General features: G+C 47.0%; 1 protein-coding gene and 1 long non-coding RNA gene across 6 annotated transcripts in view; one reads left to right on the forward strand and one right to left on the reverse strand.

Moving 5' to 3' along the window:
• Positions 1–11,834, forward strand: part of SLC35F3 (solute carrier family 35 member F3) — a 266,282-nt gene extending 254,448 nt beyond the window's left edge. For all 5 annotated transcript variants that reach the window (XM_045008486.1, XM_045008490.1, XM_045008487.1 and 2 more), the window contains 3 exons: positions 4,893–5,085; positions 6,756–6,845; positions 10,339–11,834. In XM_045008486.1, coding sequence (XP_044864421.1) covers positions 4,893–5,085; positions 6,756–6,845; positions 10,339–10,583 — 528 coding nt within the window. In that variant the 3' untranslated portion in view covers positions 10,584–11,834. The remainder of the gene's footprint in view (positions 1–4,892; positions 5,086–6,755; positions 6,846–10,338) is intronic.
• On the reverse strand, positions 932–20,969 carry LOC123365683. The gene is made up of 3 exons (XR_006577696.1): positions 20,804–20,969; positions 6,802–6,833; positions 932–1,136 (listed from the first exon to the last, which is right to left on the reverse strand). It is a non-coding gene; the product is annotated as an uncharacterized LOC123365683 (long non-coding RNA).
• Positions 20,970–22,690: the final 1,721 nt, after the last annotated feature.

The following is a 22,690-nucleotide window of genomic DNA, read 5'->3' on the forward strand; positions in this document are numbered from 1 at the left end:
CACAAACCTCTTCAGGCTAAAAAATGCTGACCACCTTGTATTAATGAGCTGGTCCCAACTTACCACCAAATACTGCCTCTCCTAAGCTTTATGCAGGGCAACATCGCATGCTCTTTTTATGGGTACCTGTTATAAGCATAAAGACCAGTTTAACATTGGCAAGAAATATTTATTTATGTTGGCGTTGTCTGTCCCTATTTAAGGAGCAATAATTGCCTACTTTTTGGGGGGGAGGGGGAATGACTCCCACCAAAGAATCCATCTACTCCAATGCACTTCAGCAGGAGCTGCAGGTGCTCAGCACCTCTCAGAATCAGGCACCTTTAATTTAGGTGCCAAATTTTAGCAATCCAAGTCTGAAAATTTTGTCCAAAAGCTTTTTCAAGCTCTTGGCTTTTAAAATGTCTCCGTACCCTTCTGACTTGGACCCTGATTCAGCAATGTGCATAGCACAGACCTGACTTGAAGCATTGATTTTTGTGGGAATAGTACATGCTTAAAATTAAGGGGCTAGCTTATGTATTTTGCTGAATTGGGTCATCAGTCTGTGGGCGGGGAAAGCTTCAGCTCAGGTTTCACCTGCTATGAAGTTACTATAAGTTCACTAAAGATTGCAAGAGGCCTCCAGTTAAAAAAAGGGAAGTCAGACCCAGATGCTGTAGCTCTAATGTAAACAACAACCATAAGAACATTTTTAAAACCCCTAAACTTGAATCAGTCTGTCTTTAGCCCTCAGAAAGGAGGAGTGACCGGGCTAATGCTCCTTTTTTGGGCTGTATTTGCTTTTGTTTCTAGGATTTTAATCAGTTTTTCTTCTGTTCAGAACAAGGAGCATGGTGTGATTACTGTCAGAAATTACAGGAATGACTGGAAATTAAAGTCCACTCCCTCCTAGTCAATTCAGACAGAACAGAATTGATTTTCTGCCTTGTGTTTTTGTTTATTGGTGATAAAAGGGGCATATGAAGACATAAATGTCATGTTATGCGGATACCAGATTTTCCCATCACTAGTTGCAGGAACAAACAGCTGACTTTGGCTTGTTGTTCCAGTCCTCTCCTGCAGCTCCTTCGCCGTCTCTGTTACACAGACACATTCACTGTCTGTCTCCTCTGTTCTCACTCCTTGTCATTACTCTGTGAACATGGGCGGCAGGTTATATATTTGTGTGGGGCCCGGGCCCCAGCAATATTCAGGGCTGGGCGCCCTGCTCCAGCAATAGTTGGAGCTGGGTCTCTTCCCGCCCCCCCGCCCCCCTCGGTCCTGCCTGGATTGGCCCCGGCCACCGCAGGTCTCCCCCCGCCGCCGCGACCCTGCCTGGAGCAGGTCCCAGCCCCCGCCTGCCACACCCCCTCCGCGTGTTCCCCCCCCTCCGCCGCGTTGTGTTGCGTCCCTGCCTGACAGAACGCAGCGCGCCTCTCCCCTGCCTGCTGCCCGGAGGGCTCCCAGCAGATTTGCTGTCTGCTGCCGCAGGGTCCTAGTGCCTGCCCTCCGCCAGTACTGGCAAGGCAGGCTGCCCTTACCCTGAGCCTCTCCAACCCCAAACCCTCAGCCCAGCCAGAGCCCTCATACCCCCGGCACCCTAATCCTCAGCCCAGCCCTGAGCACCCCCACATCATGACCCTCATCCCCCCGCACCCTAATCCTCAGCCCAGCCAGAGCCCTCATCCCCACCCTAATCCTCAGCCCCAGCCAGAGCCCTCATCCCCTGCACCCTAATCCTCTGCCCCAGCCAGAGCCCTCATTCCCCCCGCACCCTAATCCTCACCCAGCCAGAGCCCTCATCCCCCTGCACCCTAATCCTCTGCCCCAGCCAGAGCCCTCATCCCCCGCACCCTAATCCTCTGCCCCAGCCCTGAGCGCCCCATCATGAACCCTCCCTGCACCCTAATCCTCAGCCCCAGCCAGAGCCCTCATCCCCCGCACCCTAATCCTCTGCCCCAGCCCTGAGCGCCCCCACATCATGAACCCCTCATCCACAGCCCTCACCCCACACTCCAAACCTCTGCCCTAGCCCTGAGCCCCCTCCTGCATCATGAACCCGTCATCCACAGCCCTCACCCCACACTCCAAACCTCTGCCCTAGCCCTGAGCCCCCTCCTGCATCATGAACCCGTCATCCACAGCCCTCACCCACAGCCCAACCCTCTTCCCTAGCCCTGAGCCCCCTCGCATCATGAACCCCTCATCCACAGCCCTCACCCCACAGCCCAACCCTCTTCCCTAGCCCTGAGCCCCCTCCTGCATCATGTACCCCTCATCCTCAGCCCCACAGTCCTCACCCTGCACTCCCTCCTATCCCCAAACTCCCTCCCCCTTCCCACACACCCCTTCCCAACCCCAAACTCCATCCCAAAGCCTGCACCCTTCACCTCCTCCTGCACACCCACCCCCTGCCCCAGCCCAGAGCCTGCACCCAGCACCCTTCCTGCACCCTAATCCCCAGCCCAGGATCTGCACCCCAGACCTCCCCCGCCGAGCCCCCTCCCAGAGCCTTAGGCAGGTGGGGGCGGAGTTGGGGGCGGGTTCTGGGCCCCACCAAAATTTTTACAAACTTGCCACCCATGTCTGTGAAATAACCAGACAGACTGCCCTGAAGGTATCAAATGAGGAGCAACTGGAATTCAGATTCATTAAAGACCTGATCCAGAATGGACTCAGAATAATGAGTATGAAAAGTAGCTGCTTTGGCCAGCTCTGACTGTGGAGATATTTCTCATGGTTTCCTGTCACTAACATGGTTTTGTGTGTTGTATTAGGATGTTCTCAGCAGAATAAACTCACTAAATAAAGGAGAGATGGTGGCTAATTGAATCTAACAACAGCAGTACTGCTAGCACACTAACCTCTTTAGATTTTACTTGATACACAGTAGTTTGATGTAAGACAGAAACTCAATGTCTTTAAAATCATAGTGAAATAGGAATATAGGACTTGCTATCCTAGAACAGTACAATGGATCGTTTAGTCTAGCAACATTCAGGCTCCAACTCTCGCCCACATATATTGCATGTATCATGGCAAAAGTTGCAATGCACCTTGGCTATTTTGTGCTTTGCTATTCCGGAACAGGAAATGTCTTTCTGATGCCAGCTCATGATGGGAAACAAGCCATCTGACAAGTCAATAGGAACACTAAATGAGCCTTCTCTCTCCCATTCATTGTGTTATATCACTCTAGCATATTGCCTCTGACTCCTCTTCTCAAAGTAAACAGACAAGGGGTCGCAAATCACTCCTCTTTGTACTCTGTCGTTCACTGGGCCTTTTCTGCTCCTGCAGCATCCTCCTGTCTGAGATAAGGTTACCAAAGCTCAGTGCCCCCTCGGCTGCAAAAGTGAATGGTGGTCCCTGCTAATGATCAGAACTCGCCTTGTCATTTCTTATAGGATGGTGGGGATGGGTCCATAACTCGCTGTTAAGGGAAGTGTGATAAAATACTGACATAATGAGCCAGCCGTCACTTTCTGTATCTTAAATGTAGCAGGTGACTTTTTTTTCTACAAAACATAAACAGATTTCTGATTGATTCAAAATGAGATAGTAACACGCCCATCATCCTTTTGATTTATGCTCTAAAGCTTGAATTGAGTTACTGAATTTTAGCGACTAGCATTCAGTAGAGGAAATCCTGGGCCAAAGTCAGGTTTGACTTACTAATGTAAATGTAATGCAAACACTGAAGTCAGTGGTGCTACTCCAGATTGATGTAAGTAAAACTGAGAGCAAAATTGGGCCCCTCTGTAGTTACATAGGGAGATTGCTTTAAAAATCAATGTTTTTCTCCTTTTCTTCCCCACAGACCTAAATCCCTTTAACAAATCATCCCCACCAGAAGGGAAGAACCAAATGTGTAACTCTCCCTGCCCTCTTTAGTATACTTTTAACATGGCATTCTAAGGGGCATGGGGACTGAGGTCTGGTCATTAGGATGTACGGCCTTTCATGGGCAATAGGATTTAGAGAGTTCACATACTTGCTAGGTGAGTGAAGACTGTTGCCAACTGTCCAGTGGCCTATGGGAGTGGTTTGAGCTCCTAGCAGAGGGAAGAAAATTTACATTATATAACCCACTGCCTTAATGCAGGTAATTGGCCCTCTGGTTGGCAGGTGATTGGAAGCAAAGATGATTGGGATTGAAGGGGCCTGGCCGCTGAATTGCCATCACATCCCTCAGGGCAATGACTGTAGGTCAGGGCTGAGGCACATTCATGAGGCGACACCGGGGGGGGGGGCTGGTGAGCATGTTGGGAGAGTATAAAAAGTAGCACTTCTTTGTGTAATATCTCAGCTATAAAACCCCGCAGCTCTTTTCTCCAGCACAAGATTACTGCTCAATTTATTTCATTTAGTATATTTACAGAGCTTCCAATGGTGTGAGAGATGCTTTACACACACACACATTTTCCCAGGCAGGAAACATTATGATTGAATTAAGGTTGTGTGTACGTCAGGAACTGAACATTAAAATCCTTATAAGAATGTTCTAATGAGTGGGAAAAAAATCAAAAGCAGGAGACTGAGAGTTATGGTTAACATTACAACCAGGATCAGGGCCTAAGCAACATGCCAGCCAGATAAAGGAGGTCATGTGCATTTATTTGTTCCCCAATTCTTTCATTTTTAGTTTTATTTTTACGTTTTCTGAAGAGAACATTACAAAGAAAAACAGGTTTAAGGGAATATGCCACTCAGGAAACTTCTTGTATAATTCCTTCCTGTTTTGCAGGATAAAAAGTGCTGAGCCTCCTCCACATACATATTTTATGTTGCATTAGTGGTATCGGCTGCAGACGCAATCCTTGCATTAATATATTGCTGGAGTGGAAAGGGGTCAGCTGATCAGGCATATTTTTGAGTTAAAGCAAACCCACTTATTTTTTCTCTTGCAGGTTTTGTTCAAACTTCTCCTGGGCAGCGCTAAATTTGGAGAAGCCGCCTTATTCTTGTCTGTGTTAAGTGTCTTCAATGTCCTTTTCATCACCTGTATTCCTGTCATTCTGTACTTTACCAAAGTGGAATACTGGAGCTCTTTTGATGTTATTCCTTGGGGGAACCTTTGTGGATTTTCAATTCTCTTATTGAGTAAGTAAATGCTGTAAGTTCGTAACACTCTCTGATGGAAGCAGTAGCCAGAGGCCACGCCTCCCCCCCCCCTCATGGAAGTTTAGATTTTTCTGAAATGGTGTAGATTTGTCTTTTTTCTGCTCCCAAAGTTTAGCATGAGACATCATCTGGAGGGCCCATTGCACAGCTACAAATGTGGGGCCGGTTCCTGTGATTACTGTTGGGAATAATGCTTACTGCCGTGCAGCGTCCCATTGACAGCCACAGAACTCTTTCAGTAGTAAGCACTGCACTCGGTCGAAAGGGTTTGCAGAAATCGGGCTCATAAAGTTTGTCCTAGTGCATACTCATAAACTCTCCTTCACACAAATGCAAAATGCCCATGGTTCTAATGGAATACCCACATGTTTGAAGATGCGGGCTTGGCAACTTTCCCAAGCTAACCAGAGCCAGGCCAGTTCAACCATGGTCTCACCAACTAGCGCTGAAGTCAGTGGGGCTCTTCCCATTAACTTCAGTGGTAATTATATTTACTCCCTAAATGCATAGGAACCTCCAAAGACAATCTAGTGTGCTGCAGTACTGTTGGTGGTTCAGTAGGTGGCACTCTTTGCTTTAGTTAATGACAGGGCTGTACTGTGCTACTGAAGGAAGAGTTTCTGGATGAGCTGTAAAACAAAAACCTTGACTACATGTGAGCATTAAAGATGCCCTGCTGCTCTTTGCTAAATTAGAGGTATTAACCTGGTGCCTTAGCCAGGTTCTAATTTGGATAATTACATTCTGCCCGCTAAAATGTGTCAATTGGAAATAGTATTTTCCCCTTCTTGTCCTAGATTATAGTGTAGTTCTTTGTGCTTTCAAACAGCCGCCATGTTCCACTACAGAAGTGGCTGCATTTTAGTTATTAAGCCAAGGCAATAGCTTTTCAACTCAAAGGACACCAAAGTGCAGAATTTAGACTTTGGTGTTCTTTGAGTTGAAAAGCGCCATATCCATGCAAACAGTCATTTCTAGAATATTCGAACATACATTGTGGGTCAGACACCCCCCTGGCATATCCTTATTGACTTTAAAGGAGTGAGACCAGGGATGAAGTTGGTTCCTCAACAGCTATTTATTTGTCATAAAAACTCTATTTTAGTCAATATCTTCTCTTTTAAAATGAAATGCTGTTTATCAAACAGGTTGAATATCATCAAGGTTAGATTTACTATATGTGCAGCCATCATCTACAGGCAGTTGATATGCAAAAATGCCTGGAACCAAATGCTTTTTTCACCCAGGATTTCCCAAATGAAGACATTAAATTTTAAAATGGGAGGACAGACTAGATTATCGTAGGGAATGGGGACTGTCACGGGGATGTAGTTGTGTTATTGAATACTACTGTGTGATATGGGACATATTCCGATCTGTATGGCCCCAATCCTGCAATCGGATCCCTGTCAGCAGAGTCCTGTTGAAGTCAGTTGGCCTCCCATAGGCTCAAGGGTCTGACCAGGCAGATCAGCTTGCAGGGTAGGGGCCTTTGTGTACAGGTAACTTCCAGAAATACTAACGGGAGCTACCTGAAGGCTGGGGAAATGCACCATTAAATACTCTCTTTGTACTGTAAAATAAGCTAAGCTTGGTTTCACAAGAACTGTGTATCTAAAAATGAAAGTTGTTTTTCTTTCTTACTTCAGCATTCAATATTCTATTAAATTTTGGAATTGCTATTACATATCCTACCTTGATCTCTCTTGGAATTGTACTCAGCGTCCCTGTCAATGCAAGTAAGAATTTTTAACTTCCTTTTTAATTTTACTATATATACAAAGCCTCTTAATGTTTAAACATTCAACAGAACTAAAAACTAAGAGCTTATCAGAGGTGAATATAATGATGTTTTGTATCCACACCCACAAAAAGCAGAGAACAAACTGGTTAAAACAATATATATTTTCCTGCATTACATATTGTAATATTGTTCTTTAAACTACAGACCTTCCAAAGAAGATAGGATACTGAAAAATAAACCTGATTTGAAGTCAGTCATCCTTGTGATTGGATGAAAACTAATAGCTGAAGAAATGTTCTGCTAATTGAGTTCTTCACCAGTTCAAGGGAACGTGTCTAATGCTAAACATACTTAGACCAATCATATTACATTTCAAAATAAAATTCTGAGAAATCACTCTGGGAGGTGTATAATAGTAACAGGGGTGCTGGAACAATTTGTACAGTGGGGGTGCTGAGAGCCATTGAACCAAACTGTAAACTAAACTGTATATAATGGAAACACAACAAGTCACGGGATGCTGCAGTATCCCCCACACCCGTAGCTCCAGCACCTATGAATAGTAATAGTTCAGCCTTGGGCAAGTAAAATATCATTGGTGTTTAACATCCTCAATCATTATAGTAAAGATTAGGCAAGTACATTTTGGCATGGGCTCGTAAATTTTTATAACAATTTTGTAAGTCTTCAACCTATAGCCCCTCTGAAGCAAGACTTTCCTGAGAGATAAGGGATAAGCAAGAGCAGCCACAGAAACTGGTGCCTGGCCTGGGAGTTTAAGGGGCGAGCTGGTCAGAAAATGGTATTTTCTGTGAAAAATGTCTAAAGAAATGAAAAAAATTCTGAGGTTTCAACAAAATAACAAAAACAGTTACCAAAATTCAAAAATATTTTTGTCTTCTTAAAAAAATATTGAAATTTTTGAATGAAACAAAAAACTTCCGTGCAAATGTTTGCTTTGGGGGAAAAAACAAAACAAAAAAAGTTTAAAGAGGAGAATTTCAACCAGCTCTATTTATGGGGCTCTGAACCTCCCTTCCATTAGGCAGTGCAACATCAGCACGTAATGGGAGAAGAATTGTCCACACTGGGAATCCTCTGTCGGTCTCTGCCTCCTTTCTTCTGCAGGAGAATGTGTCTGCCAGCGGGTTTCCCCTCCACTGACAGGGTTACAAAAGGAAACTGGTAAAACTAAACACTAACTCCCACACCGGTCCCAGGGAAATGGAGACCATTCCAGCAGCTTCTCTGATTCAGAACCTGGGGAAACAGAATGTGCCTGTCCATTGCCTCTCCCCTCTCGGCTCTTCATAGTGGGGAAGGTGGTTAGGAGCACCAGAGTTGTCCTCCAGCTCCTCACTCTGTGCATGCACCCACTCTCTGTCTCTCACATACACTTGTTTAGCTGGCCCTGGGCCTGTGGGGGGGACATAAGCTCCTTTCAGATACATTTATTCTCTTCCTCAAGTCTAAGCACACAAGGTGATGCAGAATCACTTCTTTGCTTAACATCAGCACTCATGAGGCCATATAGTCACCAAGTGTGGTTAGCTCCCCTCTCCTATTGGTTTTTAACCACAGGCTTGTGTATAGCTTGAGGCAGCTAAGGCCCAAAGCTCCTCTCCCCAATGCACAGCTGTGCAGGGGAGAAGAGGAGAAGATGTGAGGTGCCAATGCAGTGACTGCTCATTACTGCCCTGCAGTCTCCTGCACAGCAGAACCACCCCAGGTCCTCTGCAAGAGCACTTTTAGCAGATACTCAGGAAGGGGAAAAGAATGCATATCGACCACCACGATGCAGCAGGCACTCTGAAGTGAGATTGGGAATGCAATACATATGGGAGGCTTTGGCATTTAAAACTTACAAGTAAAAGTAACTCTTAAGGGAAATAAAATTTGAGGCCAAAAACTTTCTAGTGGAGCCTTCAGAAGGTAAGACGTGGTTCTCACCAGTGAGACAACAATGTACCCCAACATTATAGTATTGTAATTACAAGAGCTCTTTACTACAATGTGTTGTGCTGCAAAGTTTATTTCATAATAAGGCGATGTGATAAAACAGTTAGCAGAGGCCTTGCAAGCTAAGAGCCTTGGGTTCTACTCTCAGTTCAGCCACTGACTCACTGTGTGTCCTAGGGCAAGTCACTTGGTCTCTGGGGGCCACAGCTTTCTCATTTCTCTAATGGAGCTAATGCTTACCTGTCTTTGTACGCCACTTTGAGCTTGTCTGCTGCAAAGTGCTATGTAAATGTGAAATATTGTTACGTGTTCAGAGCAGACCTTTGTGCACCAGGGTTGCTAAATCTTGTCATACCAGGGCTGCACATTCACACACTAGCAGCTGGTCCAGTGCAGCTCTACCCTAGCATCTTTTGTGCTTCCTTCTGTGGTGCTTTCCAAAAGGCACTGCAGGGATCAGTACAAAGGATTGTGGATCACAGCCAGGATCTGAGGAGGGTGGTCGCAAGTGGCCTACCAAATCTGCCTCAGTGGCGGAAATACAGGGAATAGGATCAGGCGCATACCTCTCCTCCCCCCAAACCCCAGACACCTGCTCGTCGCCATCTTGAGAGTCACAACCCAGAAGTAAAAACACACTATTCTGATAGTTTTGCTTGGAACTAATGACCATACTGTTTATGCAATGTCCTTTGCCATTTAATCCAAATGTGCAGCTATTTACACTTAAACAATGAAAGTAAAAGCCTAACCTCTTTGCTATAATGAATAATCCAGCTAAAAGAACCTCCAAAACCCAGCACATTTTGAGCTTCTTAGGATACATCTGCGCTGCAAAAAGGTGAGTTCTTAACTCAGGTTAAAATGACAGTGAAAACACGTCAGCTTTTCACACAGGATGGCAGCGTGTGTTCCTCCTCAGGTTCCCCTATAGGTTGAACTCAAGCTGCTAATTCAAATTCAAAGCTGAGTTGCCATGTCTTCACTGCTGTTTTAACCCGAGTTAAGAATATGGTTTATTTATTTGCTTATTTTTCCCCTCAGCATCTCCATGTTCGGGAGGTGAAAGAGATGCACACCTGAGCTGTGGTGTCAGGAGTCTTTATAAAGCAAGGATAGGCAGCAGGACTTGCTATACCTTTAAGTAGCCGCCTGTCAGTACTGGCTAGTGTGCAGGGTGAGAGGTGCAGTGCAACACAGCACCCCGGCTCTATTTATGGCAAATTCTGGCTGCTCTCTGCCCTTGGTAATCTGGACTCACTGAATGCCCAGGTTAAACTAACAGGGAGAGCTCTAGACCCATAAGTCTGTCTCTAACGGGCTTGTTCTCCAGTGTTTCATGTCCAGAAGTGCACTCATTCTAAGCGAGCAAGACCCCACCTGTATTAAAAGCCTGCCCTGTGCTGCTTCTCTGCAAGCAATGTACTGCAGACTGTGTGTGTGGAAGGGGTTGTGTGTGGGGGTGGGGGGTGAGATGCTGCCCCAACGCCATGTCCCTTTTAATAATATCAGTTCAATGTTTCATACAGTTGTTGATCACTACACGAGTGAAATTGTCTTCAACAGTGTCCGTGTAATTGCCATTGTGATCATTGGCCTGGGCTTCCTCTTATTGCTTCTACCAGAGGAATGGGATGTCTGGTTAATGAAGCTCCTCACCCGCCTCAAAGTGCGGAAGAAGGAAGAGATCCCCGAGGGGAATGGGGACATTGTTTCAGGACTGCAGAGCAAAAGCAGGAGAACTCGCCCTTCCATGTCATCCTTCGCTCATTAATGTTATTTTTATTGAAACTCTGTGATTAACATTGTATGTTCTGATCCAAGGGTCTTTTCTTGCGAAGCACATACGTCCAGTATAGTGTACATACCTGTACAGTTTTGATATGATACAGTCTAAGGCATCAAGTTTTGGCATGTCCAATTTGCTTGCACTTTTTTCACATCAGACCTTTCACTTAGAATTACCACTTTAAAAAAAATCAAAAGAAGAACCTCTCTCCTCTTTTTCAGTGAATGTAATGTATAGTCAAATTATCTTTGCTTATATCATTTTAAAGATCAATTTTCATGAGAAGCAGGGCAGATATTTTGAACATTAGAAACTGAATGACGCATCACACACTGTGATTTAAAATGAGCAGATGCTATGCTACGTCATATGTTTATTTTATACCAGAGCTATACTTGTAACTTTAAAAGTTTTCAAAAAACCAAAAGCAAATCTTTTTGGGAAGGTGGGAGAGGAGAGAGAGAGAGATTAGGAAACTGCTCTGTGAAGATGAGTGCACTTTGTACTAGAACAAGAGTGAGGTTAATGTGCTGAAAGGCTTGCACTGAAGTAATACAGGAGAAGCAAAGAGCCCAGTCTCCTTATACTGCACATGACTGCGCTCCACGTTTAAGATCATGCAAGAGAAATACAGTGCCTTCTACAGAATCCTAGTCTTTAGCCGTGTAGAACGGGTCACTCTGAAAGTAACTTCTGTCATTTTACAGTATAGGGGGGCCCCCGTGCTCCTAAAACTCCCACGGAAGTCAACAAGTGCCCACTGTCAGTCACAGACTTCGTTGGGAATTTAGGGGGCTCAGAGACTGCAAGTTCATGCGCTGTGCACCTGAGTCTCTTCTCACTTGCACAGATTTTACCCCCATGTGGAGTTACTCTTGATTTACACTAGTGTGAGTAAGAGGAAAATTTTACTTGAAATAAAATGAACAAGGAAGCTGACAGCCAGGTCTAGAGAAACACGGTTCATGCTGTTCAGTTTGAGCCCAATGAAGTGAATTGCCAGTTGCTTTCACTCTGCAGTTGGGAGTTTTAAAAAGAAATGTACGATATTTACATCAAATGTAATGTAACACCTTTTTATGAAACTTGTAAGCACCAGGATGTTTACTTATGCGATTTAGGTTCGCCATTAAATTTCTATCTGTGATAGATCACATGCTATGTAAAAAGGAAAAAAAAGTTATAGTTTACTATTTTTGAAGTTTACATTGTTGCATACAAAATAAAAATGTTATTTTCAACGGTTGCCATAAGCTGATGGTACCTGCTGTCACAGAGGCATACTTTGTGTCAGGCAAGTGTGGCGTTCACTTTGAAACTTTTTAGCAAATGAATTTCAGAGTCCATTATCTGTTTGGCAAAACTAATTAATAAAAGGTTTTAAAAAAATCCTAAGTCAATGACTTCTGTGTTTTTTCTTCCCACTGCCTCCCCCAAGTTATATTACTTTCATTCTTTCTGTTTGAAGTACTTTATCAAAAGTGATGAAGAAGGAGGGAGATGAAATACAAAAATATGGCCCCAATCCTGCAAAGAAATCTACAACCACAGAGTCTTACCTTCCCCATGCAGAGTCCCACTGACTTAGGCTACAAAACTACATGCCTGCGCCTCCGAAGAGATTCATAAGTGTGGTCTCATACTGCCACCTGGAGTCCCATGGAAGTCAACAAGACTCCCTGTGGGTGTAAGGGGCCATTACTGACTTACCCCTTTGCAAGAGCAGGACCCATAATACACAACTGTGGGCCAACTATGGCCAGGATACTGTATTTAGGCACCAGTCAGAAAACCATAAGCCCAGAAGGAGGAACATAGGGTAAAAGTTGTCCATCCAAAGCCTGACATCTTTGAAATCACCAGGGACGGTGTTCCATAGGCCCTTTGTGCCTAATATTTCTGATTCAGAACATGGTCCACAATATTATCTACGTACATACCCATATCTCTCAAAACCTTTAAATACCCACTACTACAGAGACTTGTATGTGCTAATAATAATCTGTGGGGGAGGAAGCCTGACTGGGCAAGTGGGTGCTGCCCCGGGCAGCAGATGGAGCCCCCCCCCCTTAGGGGAGGCTAGCTCCCGGCTGTGTATCTTCCCCACCCCTGCAGCTGGGGCCATGAGTTCCCCTCCACCCCCGGCAGAAGTCCCGCATGCTCCCTCCCTCGGCCAGAGGAGAAGTCCTGAGTTCCCCCTCTCTCGGCCAGAGAAGGCCTGGGCCAGTCTGTGTGCCATGCTTCCCCTCCCCATACCCCAAGCCACTGCAGGGAAAAGCCCCTCAGCAAGCTGCCTTTGGGGGAGGGGGGGGCTACCTGGGACCATTCCCTCACTGACGGGCTGCTCAGTACCTTGTTCCTCTGACAACCATTTCTGGCTACCTTCCCCCCTTCCGCACTTCAGCCGCTCCTCAAAGTCACACCATCACAAACTCACTCAAGGCCCCTTTGGCTTTAGCAGCACCTCTGGAGGGCCGCAGCTTCTCAGGCCGGCACATCCTTCCTTTAAACCTGCAGTGGCCAGACATTCAAAACACAGACATTTCCAGGATGGAATAGGCTATTTCCAGACGTTGGCGCCCAGGAAGAATTCCTCTTACTCTTTTTTCTGATGGATTTACTTGATTGACTTTCCTTCACCAAGCGGAAACTAGGGACCAGCTGCTGGCTCTCTTTGCAAATGGACGCACTCAGGCTAAGCCACTAGGCACGCCTCAGGAGCTCTGCCACCGAAAAGCGATGCCGTGACTTGGGGTATGGCTACACTTGCAACTGTACAGCGCTGGGCGTTAAACCTGTCTTTGTACAGCTGAGTAGGGAAAGTGCTGCAGTCTGGCCACACTGACAGCTACCAGCGCACTGTCGTGGCCACATTTGCAGCATCTGCAACGGCATTGGGAGCAGTGCATTATGGGCAGCTATCCCATAATTCAAGTGGCTGCAACGTGCTTTTCAAAAGAGATGGGGTGGAGTGTGACAGGGAGTGTGGGGGAGAGAGAGAGAGAGAGAGAGAGGAGTTTTGGAGCCGACACTGTGTCAGCTCCCTGCCTTGCAAGTTCCAACCCCTCCCCCACCACTCTCTCACTCACTGAAAGCAATTAGCCCTCTTTGGTTTTTTCCTCACAGACCAGATAAGCAGCCTCCTTGAAACGGACCCCTCCCCGCCCGCCCACCTTCTCTCCTCAAGCGCCCTACCTCCCGCTCTCTTCAAGCAAACACTAGCTGTGGGCCTTCCAAAGGGAGCCCCCTGCCTGTTTGCTCATTCACTGCAAACAGGAGCTGTGTTTGTTTTTTTGATAAGCAGCTCCGGGAGCCCCAGTTCACAACAAAACAAACAGAGGCATCACAACAAAACAAAGAGAGTTATCTTTCTTTTCTTAGGATTATGGGAAGGTTCCGGAGGTCAATTACAGCATAGTAAGAGTAATCACTGTTTACACTGGCACCCCAGTGCTGCAGCAGCAGCGCTATTGTCTTTATTCCTCTCGTGGAGGTGGAGTACAAGCAGCGCTGTAGCCAGGGAGATGCAGCGCTGTATGTGCCTTGCCAGTGTGGACGGGGAGTAAGTTACAGCGCTGTAAAGCCACCACCAGCGCTGTAACTCTCAAGTGTAGCTAAGGCCTTGGATTCGAGCTGAGGTTGCTGTAGCCATGGCTCAGAGTGCTAACCAGTATACAACCATGGCCAGCCACTAGGTGACACACAGCAGTTCTGCGCTCTCAGGGTGGCCACCTACCTACGCTGTGGCCACAGGTATTAATCAAGTCTCCCCATTACTGTAACAGTTAAAATGGTAACAAAAGGAAAAAAGACAGGAGACCAGCCTGCTGCCTGGCTGCTTTTCTCTTTCTCGCCCCTTGACCAGCTGCCCCTCCCCCGGTTTGGCTAAGTGAGTGTCCTCATGCCCTGGACCAGAGTATTTCCCTTTGCGACTCCGAAATGTGCCCCAACGTGCAGGTCTTGAAGCTGGGCCCAGTCACAGTGGCGGAAGGCGCCGTAGAGGGCAAGCAGGCAGAAGTGGCTGTGTGGGCTAATTGTCTCTCTGGAAGTGAAAAATCGACAGTTCAGGGTGTGAACAGAAGTCACCATAGAAGAAGGAGGTGAGAAATATGCTGGTCAGGCCAGGTATTTCTTTCTCCCCATTCAAAAGGCATTACTCTCCCTGTGGTGGAATTGAACCCTGGTCTCTTACCTGACAGGCAGATACATTCACCACTATACTAACAAGGAGCAGGGTCAGGTTTTTGCTGCATACAACTCCTTAAGACCTACTATGGCCAGATTATGCCATACCACAGGCACCACCCTGGCAACACTATCCCTTCCTGAAGGCTGTAGCAACAGCCCTGGGAAAAGCCCTGTCCCTCCTCACATGCGGTTGCCTCTCACTCTCATCCATAGAAGCTTTTGATATGCCCCACACAGGTTCCAGGGCCACTGAGGAGGTGGTATTGGCTACCAGTAATCTCCCTGGAGTCCAGAGTGATTACTGATGAACCGAGGAAGCTGAATAGCACATACTGCCTCCTCAGCCACCCCAGAACCCGTCTTTGGGCAAAAACTTCCCCCCAAAAAACCCTGCAATCGGGGGTCCATCAGCAGCAGCGGTACCAAGGGAGGCAAGGCCACCCCAGCCTAGTATACCCACTGCCCATGGTGTTGCCACAGAACAACATTAACACACCTGAACTTTTCACCCTGTTTTTGGCGAGGAGGGGAACACGCTGCTCACCCAAAATACAGACCCTACCAGCAATGCAGTTGTTTCTGTGGAGCGTTTACAAACCTACTCTTTCCTCATCAGAATTAAAAATTCTTACATCTCATGGTGTAGCAGATTTTGCTGTTTTCACATAGAAGCCCCAGAGTCCTGTCAGGAACAATGCCAAAGATGATGTACCAAAAAAATCAGTTCCTGTTTACATAAGCCCAAGAAATGGAATCTCCTCTTTAATCGCTGTGTTTTATTGGACAGCTAGTCCAATATGTTCAACCAGGCATCCCACAGGATTGGAACCGTTTTAATGTCAGCTTCCTAATACATTTTACTCCTAACCAATGTATATTAAGGCCTTAAATGTCAGTATATTGCTTAAAACTAGGACGTTTGCACCTGGTACTGCAGCATCAGTAAGACTTTGTGATATGGTGAATTTTAATACTAAATATGCGAGGTTTCGAAAATCCTTCCCAAGACGGACTAAAAGAGGGAAAGACACATAATTTATACAGAGTAAATTATAGCTGGTCCAAGTAGAGACTGGGCTGTCCAAATTGGTTGAAGGCAGCAATAAGCCCCAACCTAAATTTCTTCATGCAATACACCACCCTAAGATGAGCACATGATGAAGACCGGATCCTGGATGAGACTTGATGAAGTGTCAACAAAGGGTGTGTGTGTTTTAAATGATATTTAAGTCTCTCTGTGGAGCTGGAGGTTGAGGAGTGGGCTGAGACGAAGCCAGGAAGGAATGGGAATAATTAGCTCTGGCTCCAAGGGATCAGTTGTAGAGCATATTGTACTGGGAAGAGCTCATGAGGTGATCAAGCCACCATGCTGAGGAGGACATTGTGTGCTGTCTGAAAGAGGTGCGCACAGAACTCGCAGCCCAGGGAATGTGTGTTAGCAGGAGCTGCTAAGTTGGCTTTTTGTCACATGCACACCGACTTGCTAGCTCCTATCTACTGCAGGGCTGACACAGGTAGACCCCTCCCATGGCAGGAATTGGTGCTTTTAGCTCGTTGGAGCTAAATGCATAAGACTCTACTGCGTGAGTTAAAAGCCATATGGCTGTTAGCTAAGGCTGTAGCAGACTCATTAATCTCTCTCTCTAAGTGGGGACAGAGCACCGCACACTGAGGAGGTGTGTGGGTTACACATTTGTTACACTGCTGTACAGCGTAGCCACACCTGCTGTCTCCTTATTTGCTGCCCCTACTCTCTGTGCTTTAAGATGCGTGACCTTGAGGGCTAGGATTGGGTAACTGGTCCTGTGAGAGGCAAGGCCCCAGGTCTGCAGCTGACCCAAATAAAGCACTGAATGATCTACAGCTGCGGTTCTAAATTAGCATACAGCTGCGGCCCAGCTCAGCTATGTGCTACAAGCTGGGGGCTCCAGGCTTCCCAGCTGCCTTGCCACATGATGGGTTCTGGGCTCCAGCTTCCCTGCCGCCCGGCGGGCTCCGGGCTCCCACCCAGTCCCACACAGCAAGGTCCTGGAGCCAGGGTCCTGGCTGCCCCCCAGCCCCACATGGTGGGGTCGGAGGTCCCCGCACAGCAGGGTCCGGGGTTGGGGTCCCTGCCCCATGGCCCATGCCCAGCTCTCCGCTCCTGGCCCCACGCTGTGGAGGGGTCGCTGAGCGGAGGATGCTGAACACAGGGGTTTGTCAGGGGGGTTAAGTAGGGGGGCACTGTGGTTCGCAGCTTGTGGCCCAGGTAATACTTTGTGGGCCGCATATGCAGCCCACAATGATAAATAGGTTGAGAACCACTGATCTACAGTGACCAGCTATAAGAAATGACAAAAAGGTTGTTCTGTGAGACGTGATTGAAAAGTTGGCTACAGATGGGATGCCAGGGAGCAGAGCCTCCAAGCCCAGGCCTAGGGAATTGGGACCAGAAGAAACAACAACCTGGCCGAGAGCCAGTTGGAAAAGGGGAGCACTGCTGCACTGAGGGGCTGGGTGTCACACTTGTCCCCAGCTGCTGCAGGCCGCACTCCCCATCCACCCAACAGCTTCTGAGGTGTCTTCGCCACAGCCATAATTGCTGTGCAGCCTCCTCCCAGCACTAGCTCTGCTCATCACACCAGCAGCCCCAAAGGGCCTCTCCCAGCCCAACCATCGCTGCCTCCCCTTTTGGCTGCTCTCCTTTTTCAGATGTGAGCGGGACTAGTTCCCCTCATCCTGCACTACTGCTTCCTCCACCCTTCAGGGACCGCGCCTGACAGCCCTCAGACTGTGCTGCCAGGCGTCGCCCCGGCACCAATTCCCTGGCTGTTTACAGGCTGCTGCTCACACTGCCGCTAGCTATTCCTGGTTACTATGGCTCGCTTAGTGGTGTATCCCTCTCTTCAGCAGGTGCAGACCTGGCTCCTCCATCCTGGGGTGACCTGTGGCCCAATCTTTGCCCTCTAGGTCATCATGAAATGTGTGTGTGGAGGCCAAGGGGACCCAGCAATGAACCAGCAGGCTCATTAAAACAGTGCATGAAATAGCTCTATGGACAGTACATAGCATCACAGTGTCTTAGTCACTTATTTCCCCTGCTGCAGAACATAGTGCTGATTATTTCAGTGAAGTAGTGACAGGCGCCCTGCTCCCCCACAAGTCTTTTTTCTGGTCTGTTTTTTGTAGCATTGCATTGTGGCAGCCTCCTGCTTTTATCAGTACTTTTAGTCCTGGGTCTCAACACTTGATATTTTTACAGTGACTGTGCGAGCCTTTCATCGGCCCATGATTTGGAGTTATGCTCATTATTTTGAATGTTTCTTCTGTTCTGTCGAAGCTGGCTGTGTTTGTGTCAGCAGGGAGATGCTATGGGGAACAGCTGCAAAGAGACCCAGAGTCAGCCAAAATATTCAATGGAAGAAGGTAAGAAATTGAAAATTTACTTGAGCCTCACGACCCCCCCACAACCTGAGGGCCTGGGGTACATTAGTGAGATTTGAAGAGCACAAAGTGCCAGGATAGGGAGAGTGCTCCCTATGACTCAGAATGGATGAGCCTCCTGCCCCCAACCCCACACTCAGTAATTCCTTAAGATCTCCTGACTTCAAGGACTCTGAGCGGGAGTTTGTGATAGATCACCTCACAGGGAAGAGCCTCAGCTCCCTCAACAGTGCCATGAGGAGGAGGAACAAATTGAGCAACCCCTGCGGCGCTCTCTGCCTCATGTTCTGATGAGGCAGCAGCATCGGTCTCATCACTGCCACCAAATCACTACCCGAACAATTTCAGGACCTCCTAAGGAGGATTGCAGAGCCTCTCCTGATTGCCCTGGAGAATGTTCAGGACCCTACCCACAAGGTGTCCATATTACAGGCCTTAGCAAGGTGGAGCTCTAATCAAGGAAGCCATATTGGAACTGATCAAAGCAGTTTGGAACACTCCAGCCACCTGTGTCCTGACTCCAAAAAAAGTTGGAGAAAAAGTACTTTGTTCCAGCTAAAGAGGTGAAATATTTGTTTTCTCACTGCACCCTGAATTCCTTAGTTGTCCAGGCAATCACTGATCACAATACACTGCACCAATCTAGATCCATCCCTTCCAACAAAGATGCCAGAAGATTGGATCACCTCAGAAGAAAAAGTTTTTCTTTCACTAGCCTACAATTTCATAGAGCATATTAACAGGCACGGATGTCTAAATACAACTTTATTAAGGATAATAAATTGAGTTTGCTAACAAGCTTCCACAGGAGTTCAGGCCTCAGTTGCCGGCTATTCTTGATGAGGGAAAGCTGATAGCTAGGTCACCCCTCCTGGCACTGTGTCCACTACATCCAACAGCTTCCCAATCCATGGTGACTGCAGTTGTCATGAAGTGGGTTTCATGCCTTCACTCCTCTGGTTTTCCCAAGGAAGTTTATGCTACATGTAAGACCACCCCTTCAAGGGCAACAATCTGCTTAGCAAAAAAATCAGACTAGTTGTTACACACCTTCAAAGACTTCTGTGCAACTCTCCGCTCCTTGGGTATTTACATCCAGCACCTTGGAGGAAATACTCCAAGCCACCTCCATATAGACAACATCCTGCTCCTCAGCCCTGTTACCATCAAAGGAGCAATGAGTCCCCAGGAAGCAACAAGGGGTACACCCCCAGTACACCCCCAGTACAATTAAATAGTCTCATTGCCCGAGGCCCACAAGCCCAAGTAAGCCCAGTACACCCCCAGACCCGAGACACCCTAGACAAACAAGTCTCAATTCCCCAGAGCATCCTGGCATCACTCACCTAGTGGGAAAACAAAGAGACTATGTGTGTAGGGGTTCCCTTCCTTCCCCCTCCACTCATAAATAAGCTAGTTACAGATGCTTCCCTATTGGGTTAGGTAGCATAGCTGGACAACTACATGGCTTTATGCTGTTGGACCCATCAACTATTTGTTACTGTCTAGCACTGAAATATTTTATAGCAACTGGTGTTATGTATAGATAAGATACAGCACCGAGGGTCTACAGGACCTCAAATAGGAATATAAAACAGGATTTTCTTGGCATGTTTTTAATTTAATTTTCTTAGGGCTATATTATTTTTTAAATTAAAACAGAGATGAAATGATTATGTATGCTTGAAGTACAAGCAAAAAGAGTTGACATTCAGAACACTGGAGAAACTGTGCAAAAGAATCTTAGCTAGGTGAAAAATGAGTCAGATGTCCCATACTCAGCTAGAACAAGGTGGTCTGAAAATAGCTTTAAATTAGGCCTTCAATTTTTCTAATATTTCAGAATATTTTTAAAACTAATCTCTCTCTCTCTATATATATATATATACACACTGATTGTACACCATTAAAATGAGATGCAGATAACTTGTTCATTCAAATGATACATAAGTATAAGCAAAGTAGATGTGAGTAACATTCACATAGAGCCTGTGATACTTTCTGATTCCTTCGGAACAGAGTAAGACCAACACAGGCTTCCTCCTTGTTAATCAGAATTACAGTTTTGTTTTGCTTTTGGATGCACAGAGGAGCAAGGATTGTGTCAGACAGCCTAGTGGGGAAAAGGTGCCACTTACTCCACTTTTCAACATGAGCAGTTTCCCTGCAGTCATTCATCACGTTAATGGACTCATTGCATTACAGAAATTCTGTCACATTTCCAAGCAAGATCAAGCTGTATATAGGACAGAGACGTATTGTCCTTGCCCCCTGCTTCGGCTGAAAGATACAAAATGTGCTTTAAGCAGCCTGGAGCAGGTTCAGCAGTGCCTGGGCAGAGTTCCATCCTGCAAGAAAGAGCTTCACAACATTCTCCCTGGTCAATATGCCACACTGCTATAGGTTTGGGCCTGAGTTTGCTTTCATGTGCAACAATTGTTCACAGCTTTAACCACAGGGACCTCAACAGAAGATGCCCTGTTTAGCACCATGGCCAGTTAAGAATTCCCTCTAAAAGTGGTCCCCATCTAGCCAGTTTCTGATGAGTTAATCAAGCTAGTTTTTATCAGGAATACTTCACCGGTCTTACTTACAGCTGGTAAAGCCATTTTGGGGATGAAGGGATTTTGGGCAAGTAGATCCAGAAACAAGATTCTAGAGCAGTAATTTTCAGCTTCTTATAAGGAGGTTTGGATGAGGAATCAGACGTCAGTATGCTCTGGAGGGAGATTACAATTTCAAAGCTACACAAAATAAATAAGAAGGCTGATCCTTAGCGACTCACCTGGATGACCTGAAATAACATAGGACAGGACGCTTACTGAAAACTGAAAAGTAGTTGGTTACTAGTTCTCCTCAGAAGCTTAATCTAGTCCTGAAATCCTTTATTAAACTCCAGCTGAATCTTTGCATTCAACTATTGCACTTCATGATTCAACAGCTTCACTCATTACCTTCTGTTCACACAAAATTCGGCCAATGAAATACAGGCATTTTCCACTAGAGGGTATTGCTGATAAGTGCACAAGGAAAATGTTACACAAATTTGTTCTAAAAACCAGTGTGGATTTCCATAGCAACCAGGCGATCATCCTACCACGGTTCCATCCAAATCCAAAATCACAAAAGGAAAGGGAGATGCATAGATATCAGAGAGAGGCGCTTAACGTGGATTTGGCAAAAATCAAATGACTTTTTTGCAACCAGTAAAGGATTGGCAGCTTCAGAAACAATCCTTGCCAGGGGGATTGTAAAACGTATCGCTGGGAGACATTGTAGCTAAGCTCACTTTTGTGTCTCCCCATAGTACCCTGCAAATGGTCCGCCAGCCAGGGAAATCAAAGCTGCAGCCCAAATTTTATGAATCCTGCCAAAACTACAAGAGTTCACATGGACACTTAGGCCTCACTGGGGTCCCAGCATTTAGGCCTCGTGCTGAATCAATAGCAAGTACGATGACAGGGCCAGCCCAAGGCATGTGCAGCCACACATGTCCCCAAGCTCTGGAACAGCATTCCTGGCAAGTGGGTTGACTAAAAGATATCCTGCTACAAGCAGGGGGAGAAGGAAGGGGCAAGATTTCAGCAGGACCTAGACCTTTCAGTGATTTGCCCTTTCAAGCTGAAATGGAAAAGGACTACTGGTTTTATCATCCCTCAATTTCTGGGTCAACATGATGGATAATCAGCTGAACATGAGCTCCCAGTGTGATGCTGTGGCCAAAATCCTGGCTATGCTCCTGGTATGCATAATCAGGGGACTCAAGAGGTCATTTTGCCTCTATATTTGGCACTGGCAACTGCTGCTGGAGTGCTGTGTCCCGTTCTGGTGCCCACAATTTAAGAAGGATGCTGATAAATTGGAGCATTTAAAGAAGAGCCATGAGAATTAATAAAGGATTACAAAACAGTGATAGATTTGAGGAGCTCAATCTATTTATCTTAACAAAGAGAAGATTAAGGGGTGAGTTCAGGGGTGAGCTGGAGCCGGTTCGCACTGGTTCGCACGAACCCGTTGTTAAATTTAGAAGCGGTTTTAGAACCGCTTGTTAACTAGCTTCCCTGCGAGGGAAGCTTTGATGGGCTCTGCCTGGGAAGCCTGTAATTCCTCCTCCCGGCCGCCGGGGGGCGCTGCACTGTGCTGCGAGAGCCATGTGAGCTGCCTCCTGGCCCTGTTGCTGCTCCTGCTCGTTGGACCTCTGGCCCTGGGGCTCCTGCTGCTGCCTGGTGAGTCCCCGGCTGCGTCCTGCAGCTCCCAGCCCCCCCCCCCCGTGTGAGTGTCTGCGCCCCTCCCCCGCCTTCCCTGCCCCCAGCCCGCCCCTGCCACCCCCTGCCCCCAGCCACCCGCAGCCACCCGCAGCCGTCCCCAGCCACCCGCAGCCACCCCCTGCCCCACAGCCACCCCCAGCCAGCCCCTGCCCCCAGCCACCCCCCTGCCTGCAGCCAGCCTCTGCCCACAGCCGCCCTCTGCCCCACCCCCTG

Source organism: Mauremys mutica, chromosome 3 (genome assembly GCF_020497125.1).
Source record: "Mauremys mutica isolate MM-2020 ecotype Southern chromosome 3, ASM2049712v1, whole genome shotgun sequence".
Taxonomy (NCBI): Eukaryota; Metazoa; Chordata; order Testudines; family Geoemydidae; genus Mauremys; species Mauremys mutica.